Here is a 20,113-nt window from a genome sequence, read left to right on the forward strand (position 1 = left end):
TTATACTGTTTATTAATTATTAATACTTACCCTTCACACTTTTGCTATAAAAATTATACTTTGATAAGCATCTCATTCTTTGTTTCCTTGGATCAGTTTCTGAATCAAAAGACAAACACTTCAGCTTCCGGGAAACTCAGTTGAAGAAGACCACCAGACGAAAGAGTATGTAGAACAGCCAAGGAAACACTGCAGGAAGGAGAGGTGAGCAAAGGTTTAGATACATTGTGATAAAACCTCTCTGCAGGAGAAAAGACTTACGTGGGATGACTTGGCTACAACGCAGGTCAAGCCCCATCTACTTGGGATTAAAATTAACCTATGATCAATTATTAGTCTGTATCTCTGACATCAGTGATATGCCACATTTGAAAACACCTTCCTACTTCTCACAATCATTCTGTCTGATGCTGACTCCGGTTCGGGACAGAACTTGAAGTCACTTGTGGGTCATCCCCCCCCCCCCCCCCCCCCGTACATTGAGCTAAGCTTCCGTTTTTTCTTCCTCTTTCCCTTCTCTGTCTCCTGACCACAGGGTGCAAGGGTACATGCTGCTTTGGAACCAAGGGACAACTGAGGTCAAGTATATTTCAACCCTATCACCCACGGAGGATAAAAGGCTCGTGTCAATCAGGCTTGAAGTCACTTTTCACACCGTACCCATGTAATGTACATGATTACTTGTTTTGATTTTTGCTTGTTTGTTTTGGGACAGTGCCTTGTTATGTAGCCCTGACTGGCCTGGCACTCCCTACATAAAGCAGGCCGGCCTCCAACTGTTAACTATCCTCTGCCTCAGCCTCTGAGTCAGGGGAAAGAAAGGAGAGCGCCACCAGAACGGCACGCAAATGGTTAAAGTGCTTAAATTCCCACCCACAGGGGCATCTGGCTTCTCTTCTCAACTCAGTCCGCAACACAGCCCCAGGGCAGGCGCATCTGTCCCGCAAGCACCTCCTCCTCTTCAGGCTCCTTGGTGGCCTCAGGTGACAGTGTCCTTCCCTGGGGCGGCGCCTGGACACCGGTGTCCAAAGCTGGGGCCGCCTAAGGTCGGCAAACTCTGGGTGAGGCGCGGAGCGCGCACTAGGCGGCGAGAGAGTGCCCCTGGAGCGTGGTTCCCAGAGCGGTCTCGGGGACGTCCAGCACAGAGAGGAGCCGCGGGTCACCCTGGCCCTTGGGGACCTGGGCTGCGCTCCCAGAGCGTCCACCTGCCAGGACTGAGCGATCGCTCCCGCGGGCGATCCCAGGGCATACGGACCCACGGTGACACTCGGACATTTGTGTCCTCCATCAGAACCTCAGCCGAGCTGGGGACCCGCTGACACCCACCGCCGACCCGAGGCTCGCCCTCGAGGCGGCTCCCTACAGGAATGTTTCAGGGGGGCGGAAGGACCAGCATCCCCAAGCCTGCGCCCCGCAACCTGGAGGACCTGGACTCGGTGCAGCGCGTCCTGCTACACAGGTCAGTGTGGCTCCGGGGATGCAACCAGGCTGGGCGCAGCGGCGGGGTTCGGCTAGGTGCAGGGCTCCTATCCCAGAGTGGGTTCTGGGGACTCGCAGAGACTCTAGACCAGTGCCAATGCTCTGGACTATAAGAACCTAAGCTGTCTCTGTCACGCTGCTCTGCACTTTCTGCAGGGATTTGGGGAGGAAACTGGGAGCTTTGCCTGGACTTTGTGAGAGGGATTAGAAAGAATTTCTTTTTTAATAAATCGAATTTCGCCCCACCCTCTTAGCACCGCGGAACATTAACCGCACAGCAAAGGAGTTCTCCTAAGGAAGAGAACCCCAACTTTCCATTAGCTTATCCAACCCTATCATTTATGCAAAATTGACGAACAAAGATTAAAACCCACGCCTATCGCAGGCGATGGGTTTGTTGATGAGAAAGGAATCCAAGAGAACAAATTTGACTTGCAGAGTGAATGGACTGAATGCAAGCATAACAGTGAATGATGTTAACTCGTAAGGCCTGGCCTTAATGAGACATGATGGGAGGGGGACTCAGACGTAAATGAGCTTCTGGTGAACACGTTTGTGGTAAGGGAGAGAAGGTTTACGTGAGTTCTGTCATCTGTAAACGTTTCAAGTGACCCTTTTAAGTCTTTGTACAAAACCATATGAGCTGTAGGAAGCGTGAGGGAGGAGGCCGCTTCATGCAAGGGGTTTTAAAGTTGGATTTCTTCCACTTGAGAAACTTGAAGTTCTCTGGACCCCACTCTCCACCCCACAAAACAGCTGTTGCCATGTAGAATGAAATATTGTCAAACCAGGAGGTAAATTCCCAAGGATGATTCCTCCTTGCGTTTGATAACATTGCATACAGTTCAGGAGCGACCCCGGGTAGTAGTCTCTGTAAGGCAGCATTCACGCTCACGCTGTGAGGCTGGCCAGCCTGGGAAGGAAATCTGTTTTAAGCACCTGACTCCACTGCAACAGAATTTCTTCATATTTTTCTTGTTTGAAATGTCTAGTAGGAAAAAAAATCCAAACTTATTAACACCACTGGACTTCAAATGGAGAGCACAAGCCTGCCTGAGTGACGGGGAAGGGAGAGTTTATACTCTAATCCTCACACTGAGGTGCTCATTTCAGAATAAGTATTTCTGGAATGCACCTGCTCAACATTAGACTGAAAAGCCACTCCATCTGAATTACAAATAACAGCTCCCCTTTGCCGGGGCATGGACTCTGAAGCTCAGTTTGTCAGTACCGTGGCTAACAGTGATTTCATCTTAACAGAGTATGAAAATCATTTTCAGCTTTGCATTGCATTGTGTGTGTCCTATTATTCTGTATTTTATTGTCATTTTGTGTTTCCAAAACACTGTTTAAAAACTTGCCACGTGTCAGTTTCTCTCCCCCTTGGCGAAGGTATATTTTCCAACATATTCATCCTTTTAAATATCCTTTGCTTGCATATATAAAGTTTAGTAAGGATATAATACAAAAACCTTTAGATCATATTTATCCATCTATCCGAATTCTCATGAACTACGTCAGTGCATAATCTGTGTTTTAAAGTTGTTTTGGCATCATTTTTTTTTTTTATGTTTTCCTTTTAGAAACATCTCTTGCATGTGCAGGCAACCCAGTGGGCTGCAAACACATCCAAAAACTTGAAAGTAGGAGAGTGGGTAACTCTACTTAAAGGAAGAGAAAGGGGTCTTAGCAGAGAGGAGACAAGGCAGGACAATAGGGAGTGAAACAAACTAAAATTCATTATATGCATATGAAACTGGTGAAGAATAAAAAGAAATAAATACCTTGTAAATCATCCACTAAGTTTTGGCAACTGCCTTAAAGAGCCCATAGGAAGCTCAGATTGAAGGAAAGAATACAGTGTTTCGTTTTATTTTTACATTTAAACGTAAAAGCTAGGCCTTCCAGGTGTTTGTTAATGACTTGTGTGTTTCCCATTGCAAATATGGTTTTCAAAACCCACAGCGCTGGATTGCTTTACGGTTGAGAAAGATACTAGAAGGAACGTGCCAGTCCTGATGTGACAGTCACTCAGCAGTGAGTGGGGACTTCGCCTAGTCTGTTCTGGTCTGTCAGGAGAAAGGCTTCCGGATGGTATTGGCCAATTCATTTTACTTAGGCAAGCTAATGTTTTTGTGTTGTCTTGATTATCCATGCTACTCATGAATATTTCCCAAACATTTCTGAGCAGCTTTTGCATATGCTTTGTGAATTTAACCTCTTTCTCGGAGTGGTATTTCTGGTGTAGAGCCATGTAACTTGGCAACATAGTAACTTCTTCCATAACATGAGTGACACCCACATCAGAACGGTACTGTGAATTTCTGACGACTTGGCAATGAACATAAGGTTTATGAACATAAAGTCCTTTCAAACATAAGGGATGGTGTTAGTCACTGTCCCCTGAGCTGTAAAACAAAGCACAGGTGGATGGCTATTCTTAGAGACGTTCAGAAACTCAGCAAAGTCAGTTTTGTCTCATGGTTAATAATAACACAATTATGTAATGAACTTACAGTCTGCCAATGAGCAAGGGTTCTGTGGATACCTAAGCCAGCAGACAGATGAAAAGACTGGATGATCTAAAGTTCATACTCTTGTTAACAGCAAAAATATGTATATTCAAAATGTATCAAGTACCCAAAACTATAAAGTAAACATATGCCCTATTGACTGACAGTAGTAACACAGTAAAAGATATCTTTTTAAACCAAAGAAGTAAAATCTAAAGCTTAGGAAAATACAATGTAAATGTATACTGGTGTTTTTTTGTTTTTGTTTTTTTTTTTTTTTTTTTTAAGCTCTGAGGCATTTGAATTTTAACACCGCCATGTGGTAGGTAAATTATTATTACTGTCTTCACACAAGAAAGCTTACTTTGTCCACATTCAATTTGTCCTTAGTTCTAGACTCAGAGAGCACAGATCTCTGACCAAGGAAAGCATGGTGCTTTTGCACTGTCCAGCATGTGACCATCTCTGACTGCAGGTGACTGCAGGTGACTACAGGTGACTATGGGTGACTGCAGGTGACTATGGGTGACTGCAGGTGACTGCAGGTGACTACAGGTGACTATGGGTGACTGCAGGTGACTATGGGTGACTACAGGTGACTATGGGTGACTGCAGGTGACTATGGGTGACTACAGGTGACTATGGGTGACTGCAGGTGACTGCAGGTGACTGTGGGTGACTACAGGTGACTATGGGTGACTGCAGGTGACTGCAGGTGACTACAGGTGACTGCAGATGACTTCAGGTGACTGCAGGGCTCACACCACCACAGGTTTTAAGTGGTGCTAGCTTTGCTGTCCTGTATGCTGTTATCTTTCCTGACTCTCCTGTCTGTTCTTTGTTTCTTCCTTTTCTCTTCACCAGTAGACTGTGGGCCATCAGTAATTCTCCAGGCTGTGTACTCCTACGGTAGAGGCCTCCTTTCCTTCTGGCTGGCAAAACAGTTCACCAAATACATTATAATTTGTAAGTAGAGATAGAGAATGAAGACCAAAAAAATAGATAAATCAGGCTAGGTGCTTGAATGGCGTGTCATCTGCTCTAGTAACTGGGTTTCCTACATCCAGTGGAAATGATCTAAACCCCTTGTTGGTTTTTGCAGAAGTGGGGACCAAGCCTATAGTTTTATGCATGTTAAAGAAGCACTTTTCCCTGACTACCTCAGACTGGGCCTGCTTCTGGAGCCTCCTCTGTGTTCTTATCTCATTTGAATGATCTTACAACAGTTAAGTTTTGTACAGAAAGGGATTCCACTTTCGTAAGAGAAAATTAAATTTTCAGACTGTAAGTTCATTACATAAATTTGGCATCGCAGACGTGTCTTTTGTATATTATGATTCTATCTTAAATTTTGGAAAATTACAAAATTTAGAAAGTTAGAAAGTCACAATGTTTTAAATAATATATGTATATATTTTGATCTAACACCATTTTAGAAAATAATTACCTTAAAATAATTTTTAAAAAATTATTATGCTTAATTCATAGGATATTGTTCCTGTGTTCACATTTAAGGCAATATTGATTAGTTCCTGACAAAACTCTATTACATATATTTTTTCCTGTGGTTTAAAGGAATACCATCTCTGTGGCTCTGTTTATCCCTCATTGCTAGCTTCTCCTGCTACTAAATAAAGAGCCTTCAGCCTGCTACTGTAGTAAATATTTAATTACTGGAGTTCTTATCTGGTGTATTTTATGTCTGAATTGTATTGTTTGTCTAATTGAGATGGTAATCAATGGAAATAAAGACTTTGAATCTCCTACAAATTCAACTAAACATTTTTGGGCTTCTGTTTTTATACAGTCAAAAATAGAAAATGAGATTATAGCCCCAGACTAAATCTTTAAAGTTTTCTTGTGGTTTCCATGTATTCAGCTCTTAGACTAACAAAGTATCTTCACAAAGCCCTGAAAATGCCACCTCAATGTTCCTTCTTCACCCTTTGCCAACACAAATAAGGATATGAAATATTAGCAAAGTTAGAAGTACAATTTGCTGATACCACACCCCTGTAAAATTAAATTAATAATAAAAATCATTGTGGTTATGATGTATGTGGTTATGTACAAAAGATCAAACAGGGTAGTTTCTCTCTCTTGCTCTTTCTCTCTCTCTCTCTCCCTTTATCTCTCTCTCCCCTACTTTCTTCCCAATGAGCTAACAGGTGGAACTTGCTTAGCCAAGGAAGCTGATACTCTGAGTAGCTAGTGCAAGAAATCTATCTTAGATATAATATTCTTTTATGGGGTTTTTTTTTTTCCTTTTATCTGTGATTCAAGTTTGTGAAAGAAGAGAAGTTTAAAGAAGAAACAGCCAGTCATCTCATATCTCCAGGAGACTTTTTATCTGTCATTTGGTGATACATATGCATATGCACATACATACATATAAGCATATACATACATATACACAATATGTATATGAGAGACAGCTATCCTCTAGTGAGAATTTCATGGGATATTGCATTGAAGAAAGATAGAAGATACAGATAGAAGGTAGAGATATGTCTGGAAGGCTTTGAATAGACAGCTACTGTATCTTAAAGAGAAAAGTTGTATTTGAACAAATGCATTATGTAGAGGCATCAAGAGAATTCTGTAAGTCTACAAGAGTGGCTCAGTCTGCAGACGATGCTTACACTAGTTGTTTTACATGCATTAGTGCAAACCCCAGACTCCAAACAGTCCTGTGCAGTAGGGACTGCTCTGAATTTAGAGAACGGGAAAGTGACATATGTAGAAACTAATGTGCTGGAGGGTGGTACAGATGGGATTCTGTGGAGAGATTCAGAGAGAGGCCAACCAGGTTCAAATTCACCAACTGGGAGCAACGGCAGAGTGCTCAAAAGCGCCAGCCTTCCAGTCCCCCCAAAAAGCAGACAGCTTAGGCAAAGCTTCGGGCATTGTTTCTCAAGGGTGAAGAAGTAGCGGGGGCCCTCATTTAAAACAGAGACTTAGGGGCTGGAGGGATGGCTTGAGGTTTAGGATATTTGCCGAGGACCAAGTTTGATTCCCAGCACCCACATGGTGGCTCACACCATCTGTAACTCCAGTTCTAGGGGATCCAACACTCTCTTCTGACCTCCTCAGGTACCAGGCATGCAAGGGTGCATATGCATACATGCAAGCAACATATCTATACCCATAAGGAAAAACAAATCTTAAGAAACAAACAAACAACGCCCCACCCCCACCCCGGGATTTCTAAGCCTCTCTGTGGATTCTGATCCTGTTGATATGGGGCGAGGTCTCAAATCTCTATGTTTGGTAAGCCCTCGGCGATTCTGTTTGATCAAACATTTGTTTAATTTGATTCATGTATAATAGGAGTTAAATTAAATAGGATCCTAGCTGATCCTCAGCTTTTTGATTTGGGGAAAACCGTTTTATGAGGCTGGATCTCATAAATCCCAGGCTGGCCTCCACCTCTCTCTATAGTCAAGGATGGCCCTGCTCCTCCTACCCATGTCTCCCTGGGGCTGGGGTTACAGACATGCACCACCATAACTGATTTATGTAATGCTAGGGCAGAACTCAGGGCTGCCAGTATGCCACATAAGAACTCTACCAACTGAAGGGCATCCCCCTGCTGAACTCCGACAAACATTGTAAAGGCTAAACCGAACATGGGCTCTATGCTCTCGTGAAGCCACATTGGGGGTTGATGAGCATAGTGTAAAGTTAATAGATGTGCATAGAAATAAGTTATAGACTATTGCTTGTGGGAAGAACACTGGACATTTTGCTATTGAAAATGTCTTTTACAGGGCTGGAGAGATGGTAGTTGAGAGTGTTTGCTGCCCTTCTAGAGGACCTGGATTAGATCAAGTCCCAGAACCTACATGGAAGCTCACAACTGTCTGGAACTCACATTCTAGGGGGTCTGCAGCCCTCTTCTGGCCTCTAAGAACACCAGGAATGCACAGAGTACAGAGATATACCTGCAGGCAAAAACTTATATACATAAGATAAAATATTTTAAAATCTTTTACTTTTTAAATATCTAATAGGTTGCTTTAAAAGTGAAGAAATGCAACCAAGCACAGCAGTGTACATCTTTACTTCCAAGCACTTGGGAAGCAGAGGCAGGACAATCTCTGTGAATATAAAGCCAGCCTGGGGGCGGGGTGGTGGTGGTGGTGGTGGTGAGATGGCTCAGCAGATACGAGCTACTCTTCCAAAGATCCTGAGTTCAATTCCCAGCACTCACATGGTGCCTCACAACCATCTGTAATGGAATCTGATTCCCTCTTCTAGTGTATATGAAAACAGAGCAATTCTAAACATAAAATAAATAAATAAATCGAGAGAGAGAGAGAGAGAGAGAGAGAGAGAGAGAGAGAGCTACCCAGCTATCCTGGTCTAAAGTTCCAGGCCACCCAGGGCTACACAATGAAACCCTGTCCCAAGCAAATCATTAAACAAGCAAGCAAACAAACAAATGGCTAACTTATCAAAAAGGTGCCTTAAAGCCCTTTTATTTGGAAATAAAATCTTGGCTAAATGTTATTGTTTGAGATAACAGAAGTAAAAGGTATACACATTTTATCAAAATTTAACGTAACTATTATGGAAAGTCCCCTTATTACAGTGACACCCCCCCCCCCCCCCCGTCTGACAGTAGGCTATAAGGCACTTGTCATCTCAGAGGGGTCATGCCTCATCCCCAGGAGAAAGAAATGCAAAAGAATAGATACACACAGGCATTATTGAGTCTTCCCACTCAGCCTGTTAGCAGTCTGGCCTATGTGACTCCGTTTCTAAAAGGTTCAGAGAGCCTCCAGATCTATGAGTACATGGAGGGACTTGGAGAGAGACCACTGACAAAAGCCACTGAGACACCATCCCTTCTCCCATACCTCCCCTGTGAATCTTTTGGTCTATATTCTTTGTAATGATGTACAGTAAAAGGGTAACTATAAGAATTTTCCTGAATCTGTAAGCTGCTCAAATAGATTAGTCAAGCGCAAGGAGAGAGCTATGGAAACCTCATTTTGCAGGCAGTGGACAAGTAAAAACAAGCTGGGTCTCCTGACTGCCATCTTAAAGCGCAGGGCAGTAAAGAGGAGCAGTCTTGGGGAGTGATCCTCAACATGTAGGGTTTGAGCTTCAAAATTTCTGGATTAGGGTTCACTGGCTTTCATAGACTCTGCTGATGTTCACTGGATTAGGTTGATGCTGTTGATGTCCACTGCTTGCTTGCTTCTGGGAAGAAGTCTCCATACCTTTTGAGGTCACAGGCATTTCTTTGGTGATTTTTTTCCTAGACACAGAGTGATATTATGTGCATCATTTAGGCACTGTAACCTACTGTTGATAGTCCTACTTAAATACAGTCAGTGTGGTGTGATGCTTTGGTGGCTTGTCTTCTAACTAGTCAGCGACTATAAGTGACTAACAGGTGCGTTACATAGACAATGTACATACACCCAACAAAAGGAAGTTTACTACCAAGTGGGATGGAGCAAGACTGTGAGATTTCCCCACATAACCCAGAGTGATGCACAATCTAGAACTCGTTCCATTCTGGAACTTATCACCTAATACTTTCACACTTTGTCTGATCTTGGAAGATGAAACCACAGAAAAGGGGACCTGGAGAATTGACTCCTGAGGAGAAAATGTAGCGTGTTGTAATTAATGCTTAAAGTTCATTTCTTGGTTGGCTTTGTTGCCTGCTAGCTGTATACTCATTCTTAATTCATTAAGCCCTGTTTTTAAATTTAATTACAGAAAAATATTTACTTCATTGTATGCAAATATTTAGAATGGCTATGAATAGAGACAGAATGTAATTGAGTCAGCAATGGATGACACAAAGATAGCGATTATGTACCTAAACATAGTTGATGTAACTATTCACAAATCACAAATAAATTAAAAAAAAAAAGAATTGAGAGATTTGCATTAGCACCTAGAGGTGCATGGAAGAGGGTCTTTACCTCTAAGGTACTGTTTATCAAAATAAGACAAACAAAAACCGCCCCAAAACTAGCCAAACGGAATCTTTTGGATCACAATTTTAAAACATAATAGAAAAAAGAAAACAAGACAGTGTGCAAACTGTCAATATGAAAAGAAAAAAAGGAAAAGGGAAAAACGAGTCTCAGCCTGGCTCGTCGCGTGGAAGAGCGTGGGGAAATGCCAAACAGCAAAGAAGTTTGCACAGCCCCCCCCCCCCCAAAAATGCTCAGCGTCTGTACCGGGAAGCTTCCCCGTCTCCCAGGCAACCGGCGCCTCAGCCAATCGCAACTGAGTATCGGGGTCACGTGGCCCGACCTGGCAAAATGGCGGCGCTGCTGGAGGCGCGGCTGGCGGGCTCTGGCGTCTGAGCTTCTGCCCCGGAGCTCTCGCGACCCAGAGGATGGCGGGCCTTGCGAGGGGAGACTCGCGTGGGCGCCCGCCCGAGCTCCCTGGAGACCTGTCCTCACAGGAAGAGGAAGAGGAGGAAGGCGACTCCGACGCCGGGGCCAGCAGCTTGGGCTCCTACTCCTCAGCCAGCAGTGACACGTAAGGCTCCTGGAGACTGCGGGTCCCCTGCCCTTGCTCGCACGCACGGGGAGCGGGGAGCAGTTCGCTGGCGGGCTTGCTCCGGTTTCTGGATAAGGGGTGGGGGTGGGGGTGGGGGTCCCTGCCTCTGGTGGGTTCTGTGTCTGTGAAGGATCATTGTTGTGCTCTGTAGCACTGCCTTCTTACCTCACTGTGTCTTAGAGCATTCTTTAACATTTATTTTTATTATTTTTTTATTACATGTACCTGTGTGTCTTTGTGTGGGTATCTGCACATAAGTGCAGGTGCCCACAGAGGCCAGAAGAGGGCATTGAATCCCTGGAACTAGTGTTTTCCCGGGTTGTGAGCAAGCATGTTGGTGCTTGGAACTGAACTCCAGTCTTCTCCAAGAGCAGCAAACACACCTAACTTATGAAGTCCCTCTGCACCCTCAGACTCCTGAGTATTTGCTGGGGAGAGACACCGTACACACACTTTGTGAGGCAACTATTTAATATTAGGGAGGTGTTTTTTTCCTCTTGTGGAAATGATAGCATAAAGAGGAGCCTCACTATCAAGACATTCTCTCTGGCTTTAGGATAGTCAGGCTGTATTTTTCTGTTCAACCCCAGGGTTTCTTTTATTTCAAGTCAGAATTCTTGGTAATATCATAAGTAAGTTATTTTGAGTCACAGTATTTCAATTCTTAAGGAATCTATCCCTGTTGCTATGGATTAAGGACTTCTTGGAATAACTACTGATAACTTAGAATGATTATTAGTGAAAGGATTCAGGTCACTGTGTGCCCAAAGGCTGTCCATACTTTTAGGGGAACATCCTATGTGCAGTTGGAACTAGCAGTTATGAATAACTGATCATCTTCAATCAACAGTATGTAACACATTCTTTTTTGTCACTAAAAGTAAGGGGAAAACCTGCTCAAATCCACTCTAGAAGCTTACTACAGAGAGATTGTAGTCTTAAAACTTCACACAGATGTAAAAATATCAACTTTGTAAGCTGTTGTTGTCATCTTAAAAAATGATTTAAAACTTTGTGGTTGGTTGCTGTGGTAAGAAATTATGACCAAAGGCAACTTAGACCCCAGGTCAGGGTCCGTTATGAGTGAAGGGCTTCAAGGCAGGACCTTGAAGCAGGCCTGGGTTGCCATTCTACATAGCAGTACCTCCAATCTGAGAACTCCCTTCACGGCCAAAGCTGCAAGGCAGAAAGCATGGAGGGCACTGCTGGCTGGCAGGCGGGCGGGCAAGCTTATGCCTTGCATGCTTTCTTACCTAGTTTACGTGATTTCCCCACATCTTAGTCACACACTTTTATCCTAGAAATATTTGCACTGTTACCATGAACACAGAAACACTGACCTAACTCCTGAAGGGGCATCCAGCATACAGTGGGATTTTCTTGAGAACCTTGTAGGAAAAGTCGATGTCTTTATCAGTCATTTACCAGTCACTCCAAATATTCCAGTGTCCTTGTCCTGATAATACACTCTTACTGCAAAGTGTTTGGCTGGTTGTTCCAAAATTAAGATTTTTTTTTTTGGTCTGTCCTTTGTTGGTATGTGTAACATGAAGAGAAAATTGCTGACCTGCCTTGGGAAGGTTTTGTTCAAATATTTTATTATATTACGTATTTACTGCCATAAGCTACAGTATTGTGCAAGCTGGGCCACCCTGCTTTGGGAAGAACCACTCTGATGGAAGGCTTAGGATCATGAATCCGAACCTTTCAAATCAGAGAGATAAGACTTGCCGGTTACCCCTGTGGACTCCATGAAGCACACAGAGAGAGGCATATTCCATATCCTAGACTTTTAAGATTCCCGTTACTGACTGACTCTTCTTTTTGCAAGCTATTATTTCATGCGTGTTTGCAATCGAAATGCAGTTTGACCTACATATGATCATGTTAGTTTATTATTTGTGAGATGAAACTGCCTTAGGATAATATTCTGGTAGGGTTTTAAAAATATTTAATGTGTGTCTAGGTGTGGCTGTGTGTGTAAGTGCCTGTATTTGTGTGAGCCTGTGTGTGTTTACATGTGTGTGTGCCCATGTGTGTGTGCTTGCTCACAGTTGCCATAACGAAAGTATGGAGGTCAGAAGACAACTTGAAAGAGTTGATTCTCTCCCCCTACCATGTGGATTCAGGGCATCACACGTAGGTCATCCAAGTGCAAGTGTCCTCACTTGCCGCGGCATTCCTCTGGCCCCAAGTTGTTCTTTTAGTAGATTTATTTTAGGCTTGTTATGGTCGAGGGAGGCTTTAGATAGAAGATGCCATTGTGTCTAAACCTGGCACATGGGCATGACCTCAGGGGGCTTCAGAGACCAAACAGGGGAGAGGATAGGGTTAAGGGACCCACTGATGGCTTCAGGACTAAGATAATAAACGCCTTTCCTTAGCAGTGAAGCCAGGCTTCTCTGCTTTGCTGTGCAGTTCCCAGTTCATTGAAGCAACAGTGATTAGTTCATGATGGCCAGAGATGACAATTTTATGACATCAATCTTTGATTTTTTTAAAGTGTTTTGGTTTTGGGTTTTTTTGTTGTTGTTTTTTGTTTTGTTTGTTTGTCATTGTTAGTTTTATAACTAGGGCTGAGGGGCAAGAAGAGGGGTGACTGTGAAATAGATTCTGCCTGAGAAACTTCTACCTAAAGTAAGATTGGCTAGAGAAGAAAGCAAATACTTCCTTTGCATGCCTGAGATTTTCAAGTCACTTTACTGAGGCATATGTGCAAGCCTGCACTTCCATCCATCAGCAGGGCACATTATGGCTCACCCAGATGTTTCTCCACGTGTCTGAGACCATGCGTTCCCTCTCTCTCTGGGACCACTCGCTTTCTGCCACTGCAGGTGGCTTTGTATTTTCCAGAGTTTTGAAAAAGTGCGGTGTTTAGTCTCTGTTTTATCTTTTTTTTTTTAATTTTGTTACTATGGTAGATCCTCTCCCTCTCCCTCTCCTCTTTCTCCCTCTCCCTCTCCTCCCTCTCTCTCTCCCTTTCCTTCTCTTTCTCCCTCTCTTTCTCCCTCTCTTTCTCCCTCTCTCTCTCTCTCTCCTTTCTCTCTCTCTCTCTTCTGAGTACAATTCTGCTGCCTGTCTAGATAAGTACTTACCTTTGTCTTGGGTTTTGACATGGACAGGAGTGACTTATAGGATGCCATATACTTCTGTTTGAAGTTCTCTTTTTTTCTCCTGTTCTGAGCCCTGGTTTTTCTTTTAATTAGTTCTTTTATAAACTAACATAGTTTAATAAGATAAGGAACATGAAAGTGGGTTAATGCTGTATAATTCCCAACTGCCACCTCACACAGTTCAGCGTGTTATAAAGGGAATTGTCTCCCTTGCCTTTCCTCCATCTTCTCGCCACAGTCTCGGTTTACATCCTTAGACTTGATTGCTGTGCGCACACCCTGGGCTGTACCCCAGCCCTCACTTGTCTCCTCTCGACATACTGCCTTACTACCAGGGCTTGCCACTCCTCTCTCACACACTCCGTGGATGTCACCTCTAATAGATCTGAAGCTCTGCCTCTATTTCCCGTCATCCGTCTATAAGAACTTACTTTCTCAAACGCAGTTCTAAAGATTGGAGAGATGAGCCAGCTATGGTGGCACACACCTTGGATCCCTGCACTTAGAAGTCAGAGATAGGCTCTCTGTGAGTTTGAGGCCAGCCTGGTCTACAAAGTGAGTTCCGGGACAGCAATGCTACACAGGGAGACCTTGTCTTGAAAAACCAAAAACAATGACAAAAAATATTGAAGGAATGGTTCAGTAATTAAGAGCATGGCATGTACTATTCTAGGGGAACACTGGAGTTTGATTTCTAGTACACAAGAACACACACACACACACACACACACACACACACACTTACTTCTCCTCCCCATCAGTGATCTCTTCCTGGGTTTCTGGATTCTATGGTCACTCCAAATTAAGCAGACAGATTTAAGATTTGTCACTAAGATCCATAAGATCAAGCCAGTTAACATTCCAGCCTGGAGGGTAAGAGGTTCATGAATTTCCACCCCTAACTGAGGTACTATGGATGGTTGATGGTTTCTGTGAAAGGGTGTGGTCCCTAACAAGTGTACTGGGCTCCATTGTATGGCCCCATATCCAGGAATGCATAGTAGCACTACTGGTCTTGATGAGTTCTTTAAATAATTATAAGAAGAAAAAATTGTGGGGATGCAGGCGAGGATTGATCTGGGAGTAGTTAGTGGGAGAAGTTGGGGTGAATATGATCAAAATTCAGTTATGTGAAATTATCAAAGAATAACAAAAGTATTTAAAATAAGTCTTTAAAAAGACAACACAGTTCTAGACCATGTTTCCTGCTCTACTCAAAAGCACAGTAGCTCCCCAGCCTTAGATTCCCTAGGATAGCTTTGAAAGTTCCTGGCTTAGTTCATCTTTGTTATGTGTGTGGTAGATGTATATAGGTGTGTGACCTCAGACTCCACCTAGCTAAGCTTCCAACTAGTGAAAAGGAATTAAAGAAAAGCTTAGATTCGGGTTGGTAGTCCACACCTTTGATCTCAGCACTTCAGAAGACAGAGGCATGCAGATTTCTGAGTTCAAGCCCAGCCTGGTTTACAGGGCTAGTTCCAGGACAGCCAAGCTTAAGTGGTACAGGAAACCACCAAATCCAGAAAGCTGGTGAAGGTGTAATTGAACAAGGAGGCCATGTTCCAGTCCCAGCAAGCAGCAGAACTGGCAGCTTCGGCCACGTAGTTCTGGCTTTAGAGTCAAGGATAGAAGAAAGGTCTATGGAATCTCCATGACGAAGGAAAGTTGCTGAGGCCAGGTGTGTGGCCCAGAGAGATCATGGTGTGAATCTCTGAAGGGGAAGCCTGGATTGCCTTTGTAGACACCAAGAGGTTGGAGATGTCAGAGCTGTGGGATTCCCACCTACAAAAGCTGCTAACAGGGAGTGGAACCAGCCCAAGAGAAAGAAACAAAGCTAAAAGAGTTGGAGATCTAAAGACATCAGACACAGAGAGGCAGAGTTTGGAGTTTGCCCAGATGGTTTTCGGTCTTGCTTTGGTCAACTATTTCTTCACTATGCTTTCTTTTAGAACAGTAATGTATATTCTGTGCCACTGTATATAGCAAGTATGTGATCTGCTTTTTGATTTTGATTTTACAGTTAAGAGATTATGTGAATCTCAGAAGAGACTTTGAACTTTGGACTTTTAAACATTGTTGAGACTGTGATAGACTATGGGGAGTTTTTAAGTTGGACCAAATGCATTTTGCATTATGTTATGACTACAAGTCTACGGGGGCCAAGGAGTGGAATGTGGTGGTTTGAATAGGTATGGTCCCATAGACTCATGTGTTTGAACGCTTTGCCCATAGGGAGATGTGGCATTGTTGGAGGAAGTGTGTCAGTGTGGGGTGGGCTTTGAGTTCCCCTGTGGCCAAGCTGTGCCCATTGTGGCATGCTGCCTGTGCCCTAGACTACTCCCTGCCTGACCCTACCCACCCTTGGGGGTTGGAGGTGAGGTGGCGTGGAATCAACAACACAGACTGCAGGAGCAGGTGAGAAATGCCGCAGCAAGCTCATCTGAGCACTGCTGTAAGCGCCTTTAATACCCTCCACCCGTGTCTCTTCTCCAAACAGCAGTTCCCGATTGGCTGGCATTGTCTACTTCAAAGATCCTTGGTCTCCCAGGCAGTCCTCAATTAGGTCCTGCAGGCGATGCTTTTGCAGCTGCATTCTCCCCTCTTCCCCAGCATGTTTACCTAGAGGTGGCCCCATGGTTCCTGCTACAGTGGTACAGTCCCCTTCTGCTGCCCACAGATCCAGATCTAGAACTCTCAGTTCCTTCTACAGCACCAGGTCTGCCTGCACTCGTGCTTCAACCAAAAGCCAACCCCAACTAAATGTTCTCCTTCATAAGAGTTGCCATGGCCATGGTGTCTCTTCTCAGCAATAAAACCCTAACTAAGGCAGGTTGGAAGCCTGAGTGGCCATACCATCTCCCCCACAACCCTGGGGATTCAATTCAGGGCCTCACTGAACCATCTCTGCCCCCAGTAACAGCTTCATTTTCTAAGCTACTTGTGTTCCTACTGCACTGAAATGTCTACACGTTCTTTCATACCTGCAGCTTTACATTTTGTTCCTTGGGTTTGAAACCTTTTTTCTTTCTCTACTTGTCAAAATCACTCAAGAGTCTCACTCAAATGCTCTGCTTTTCTAGATCCCAGACGGTCTTCACACTAACTTCATGATGTAGTAGTTACTTGTCCCACTACTGCAACAGAATACCTGATAACTTAAAGAAGGAAGGGTGTGTTTGGTTTATAGTTTGAGGGTGCAGTCTGTCATGAACACAGTAGCATACACTTGGGGCAGCTGGTCTCATTGCACACAGGGCTAAGGATCAGAGACCAATGAATGTTCAGCTAACTTCCTCCTCTTTGTTCAGTCCAAGACTCCAGCTCATGGAATGGTGTCACCCACATTTACAGTGGGTCGTTTTACATCAATTAACCTAATTCAGACAATCACTCATAAGCATGCCTAGAGACTAATCTAACATAAACCATCAGAGGTATTCCCAGAGGTTAGTCCAGTATAGATAATCAGTCACAGCTATGACAGAGACTTGTCCCCTAGGTGACTCTAGCTCCTGTTGTGTTTTGGATATGAGATGTCCCCTACAGGCTCATGTCTTTAAACACTTGGTCCCCCGCTGGTGATGCTATCTGGGGTGGTTACAAAACCTTTAGGAGACGGAGCCTTGTTGGAGGAAGTACCTCATTGTAGGTGGGATCCTGAGAGTTTATGGCATGACCCTGTTTGCTGCTCTCTATCTGCTTCCTGTGTGCAAATGAAGTATGATCAACCAGCTCCCTGCTCCTGCCTCCATGCCTTCTTTCCTGTTGCCATGTCATCCCAGTCTGATGGACGCTGTCCCTCTGGAACTGTGGCCTTTCTCCCTTAACAGACTGAATCTAGGACTAACCTGCATCAAACTGACAGCTGAGATTAGCCATCACTCATTAGCCATCCATCATCCACTAGCCATCCCATTAGCCATCACCCCATACCACCCTGTCACTTTTTGTTTTCTACTGTGTGTAGGGTTTTTTTGTGCCTAAAATCGTCCTGCTGTTATACCTGTTAGTGTCACATAACTACATGGTGACCACTTTGGTAAAATGCATGGTACTTTTTTCCAGAGAAGGAGGATATAATTATTTGGGGTAGTACAAATGTCTCTTTTCCTTAAATGAGGAAATGTGATGGTCAGGCTACTGCATGGCTCTTCTTGCAGTGGTTAAGAAAATTGCTGTGCTGTTTCAAGTGATACAAAAAAATAATTCTGGCATTAATGCCAATGAAGACCTAAGAGAGTCATATAACTTTCAGAAAGAGAAAATAAAAGGTTCTCTCTAAACCTAAGGATTTTGGAATACATTAAGAGTTTAGAGCCACTGACATTATCTTAAGTCCTTTTCCTTTGACATGTTATGGTACAACTGTAAGTAAATGTGCTGATTTTCACATTGGCAAATCTGCCTCTGGGCAGGATGCTGCTCCTGTATACATTATCACCGAGGGGCTTGGAGACCAATCAAAGCACCTTCAGCAAGCAGCTTGCAAACCTAAGGTTGTTTCTGACTAGAAACAAAGTAAAATAAACAACGGCGACTTTCACGGAAAACATTACACAGTGGGAACTTCCTGGCTTGTACGACGGAAGTCCCAGAGGTGTTAAAAGTACACGAGTGCTGCTGACTCTTGAGATCCACGTGCTACAAAAGTGTGAATTGAAACAGCTAGGCCTCATTCCTTTTCTAAAAGATTTTTTTTTTAATTTGAGTTAAGTTTTGACTTGCAGAAAGTTGCAAAGGTGTCCCTTGTACTCCCATAAAACCTGCTCTCTCTAATGTTAACATCCTACGCAGCTGTTACTCGCTCTCTCGCCAGGAAGAAGTTAAGGTTGGTCTGAGCTGACTCCAGACTTGGTTTGGATGTTACCGCTCCTCTATTACTGTTGTGTTTTGGTTCCAGGATTCCACCCGGCGTATCATGTTGCCACCCGTCATCAGTTTGTCTTAATCTCCTGTGGTTCTCGACAGTTTCTCAGCCCATGCCTGGTCTCCTAGCATCCGTCTCTGGGTTAAGGCGATGTCTGCCCTGTACTCTGTTCTGTGAATGACAATTATGAAGTCCTGCTTTTCTTTTGCTCCCTAACACTCTCCTGCCACTTACTCTGTATGCCTCTGTCTTTTACCTACCATGTGCATCATCCTGGGTTCTTTCTCAGCTTCTCCTCACAAAGCAAAGGTATTTTTTTTTAACTTTGATTTTGTTTTGCTTCTCAGTACTGTATTTGCAAGTGTGTGTATACAACTGCATATGTGCCATGTAGCATACATGGAGAATGAAGAACAACTTTGTAGAGTCTGTTCTCTCCTTCCACATTGTGGGTGCCAGGAATTGAACTCAAATTGTCTGGCTTGGCAGCAAGCACTTTAATCTGCTGGGCCATCTTGATGTCACAGAGATGTGCTTTCATTTGCCACAGTGGCTGGTCTTGTGTATTTGCCACATGTATCTTTAAAGCATAACCAAAAGGTGAATTCATACTTTATAAATATAAACAATTCAGATGAACCAGCCGTATATTTGGCAAATGAAAACGTGTTCTTGAATCTAATATTGAGAGCTTGGCAAACTGCAAGGATAAGATGTTAACACAGACAAGCCACGACTGTTGAAGTTGATTTGAATCTCTGTTATTAGGAACCAGTCACTTTTCAGTACTGTGACAGGTTAGTTAAGTGAGAAAGGGTTTATTTCCGCTCCCGATTTCAAAGACATTGTTTCTTGGCCCTGTTTCTGGGCTGCGGGGGAAACAGTGCAGATGGCAGAGGAGGCTGCTCACCTCGTGGCAGCTGGAACAAGAGGGGACAGAACATAGTAGAAAGCATGCTCCTAGCGACCCCATGCTCCTCAAAGCCTGCCATCTGAGTCCATCAGCGGATGGTACCCTCACAGTCTCTTTCCTCTCTCTAGCTCACTGCCTGGCAACAAACATTAGCACATCAGTGTTTTGGGAACATGTCATAGGCAAGTCACAGTGAAACCTGATCCTACTGTCTGCAGTGTGCCAGTGAGGATCCTACTGTCCACAGTGTGCCAGTGAGGATCCTACTGTCCACAGTGTGCCAGTGAGGATCCTACTGTCCACAGTGTGCCAGTGAGGATCCTACTGTCCACAGTGTGCCAGTGAGGATCTACTGTCCACAGTGTGCCAGTGAGGATCTACTGTCCACAGTGTGCCAGTGAGGATCCTACTGTCCATAGTGTGCCAGTGAGGATCTACTGTCCACAGTGTGCCAGTGAGGATCCTACTGTCCTCAGTGTGCCAGTGAGGATCGTACTGTCCACAGTGTGCGAGTGAGGATCCTACTGTCCACAGTGTGCCAGTGAGGATCCTACTGTCCACAGTGTGCCAGTGAGGATCTACTGTCCACAGTGTGCCAGTGAGGATCCTACTGTCCACAGTGTGCCAGTGAGGATCCTACTGTCCACAGTGTGCCAGTGAGGATCTTACTGTCCACAGTGTGCCAGTGAGGATC

General features: G+C 44.1%; 1 protein-coding gene across 3 annotated transcripts in view; it reads left to right on the forward strand.

Moving 5' to 3' along the window:
- The first annotated feature begins 786 nt into the window (after positions 1 to 786).
- Intu (inturned planar cell polarity protein) overlaps positions 787 to 20,113 on the forward strand; it is a 173,486-nt gene continuing 154,159 nt past the window's right edge. The window contains exon 1 of one of the 3 annotated variants that reach the window (XM_017319627.1): positions 787 to 1,459. In XM_017319627.1, the coding sequence (XP_017175116.1) occupies positions 1,368 to 1,459 (92 nt within the window). In that variant the 5' untranslated portion in view covers positions 787 to 1,367. Of the gene's footprint in view, positions 1,460 to 10,261; positions 10,506 to 20,113 lie in introns of those variants that run through there. The other 2 variants (XM_030252659.1, NM_175515.5) reach the window with 2 other exon arrangements.

The sequence above is a fragment of the Mus musculus genome, chromosome 3, assembly GCF_000001635.26.
Source record: "Mus musculus strain C57BL/6J chromosome 3, GRCm38.p6 C57BL/6J".
Classification (NCBI taxonomy): Eukaryota; Metazoa; Chordata; class Mammalia; order Rodentia; family Muridae; genus Mus; species Mus musculus.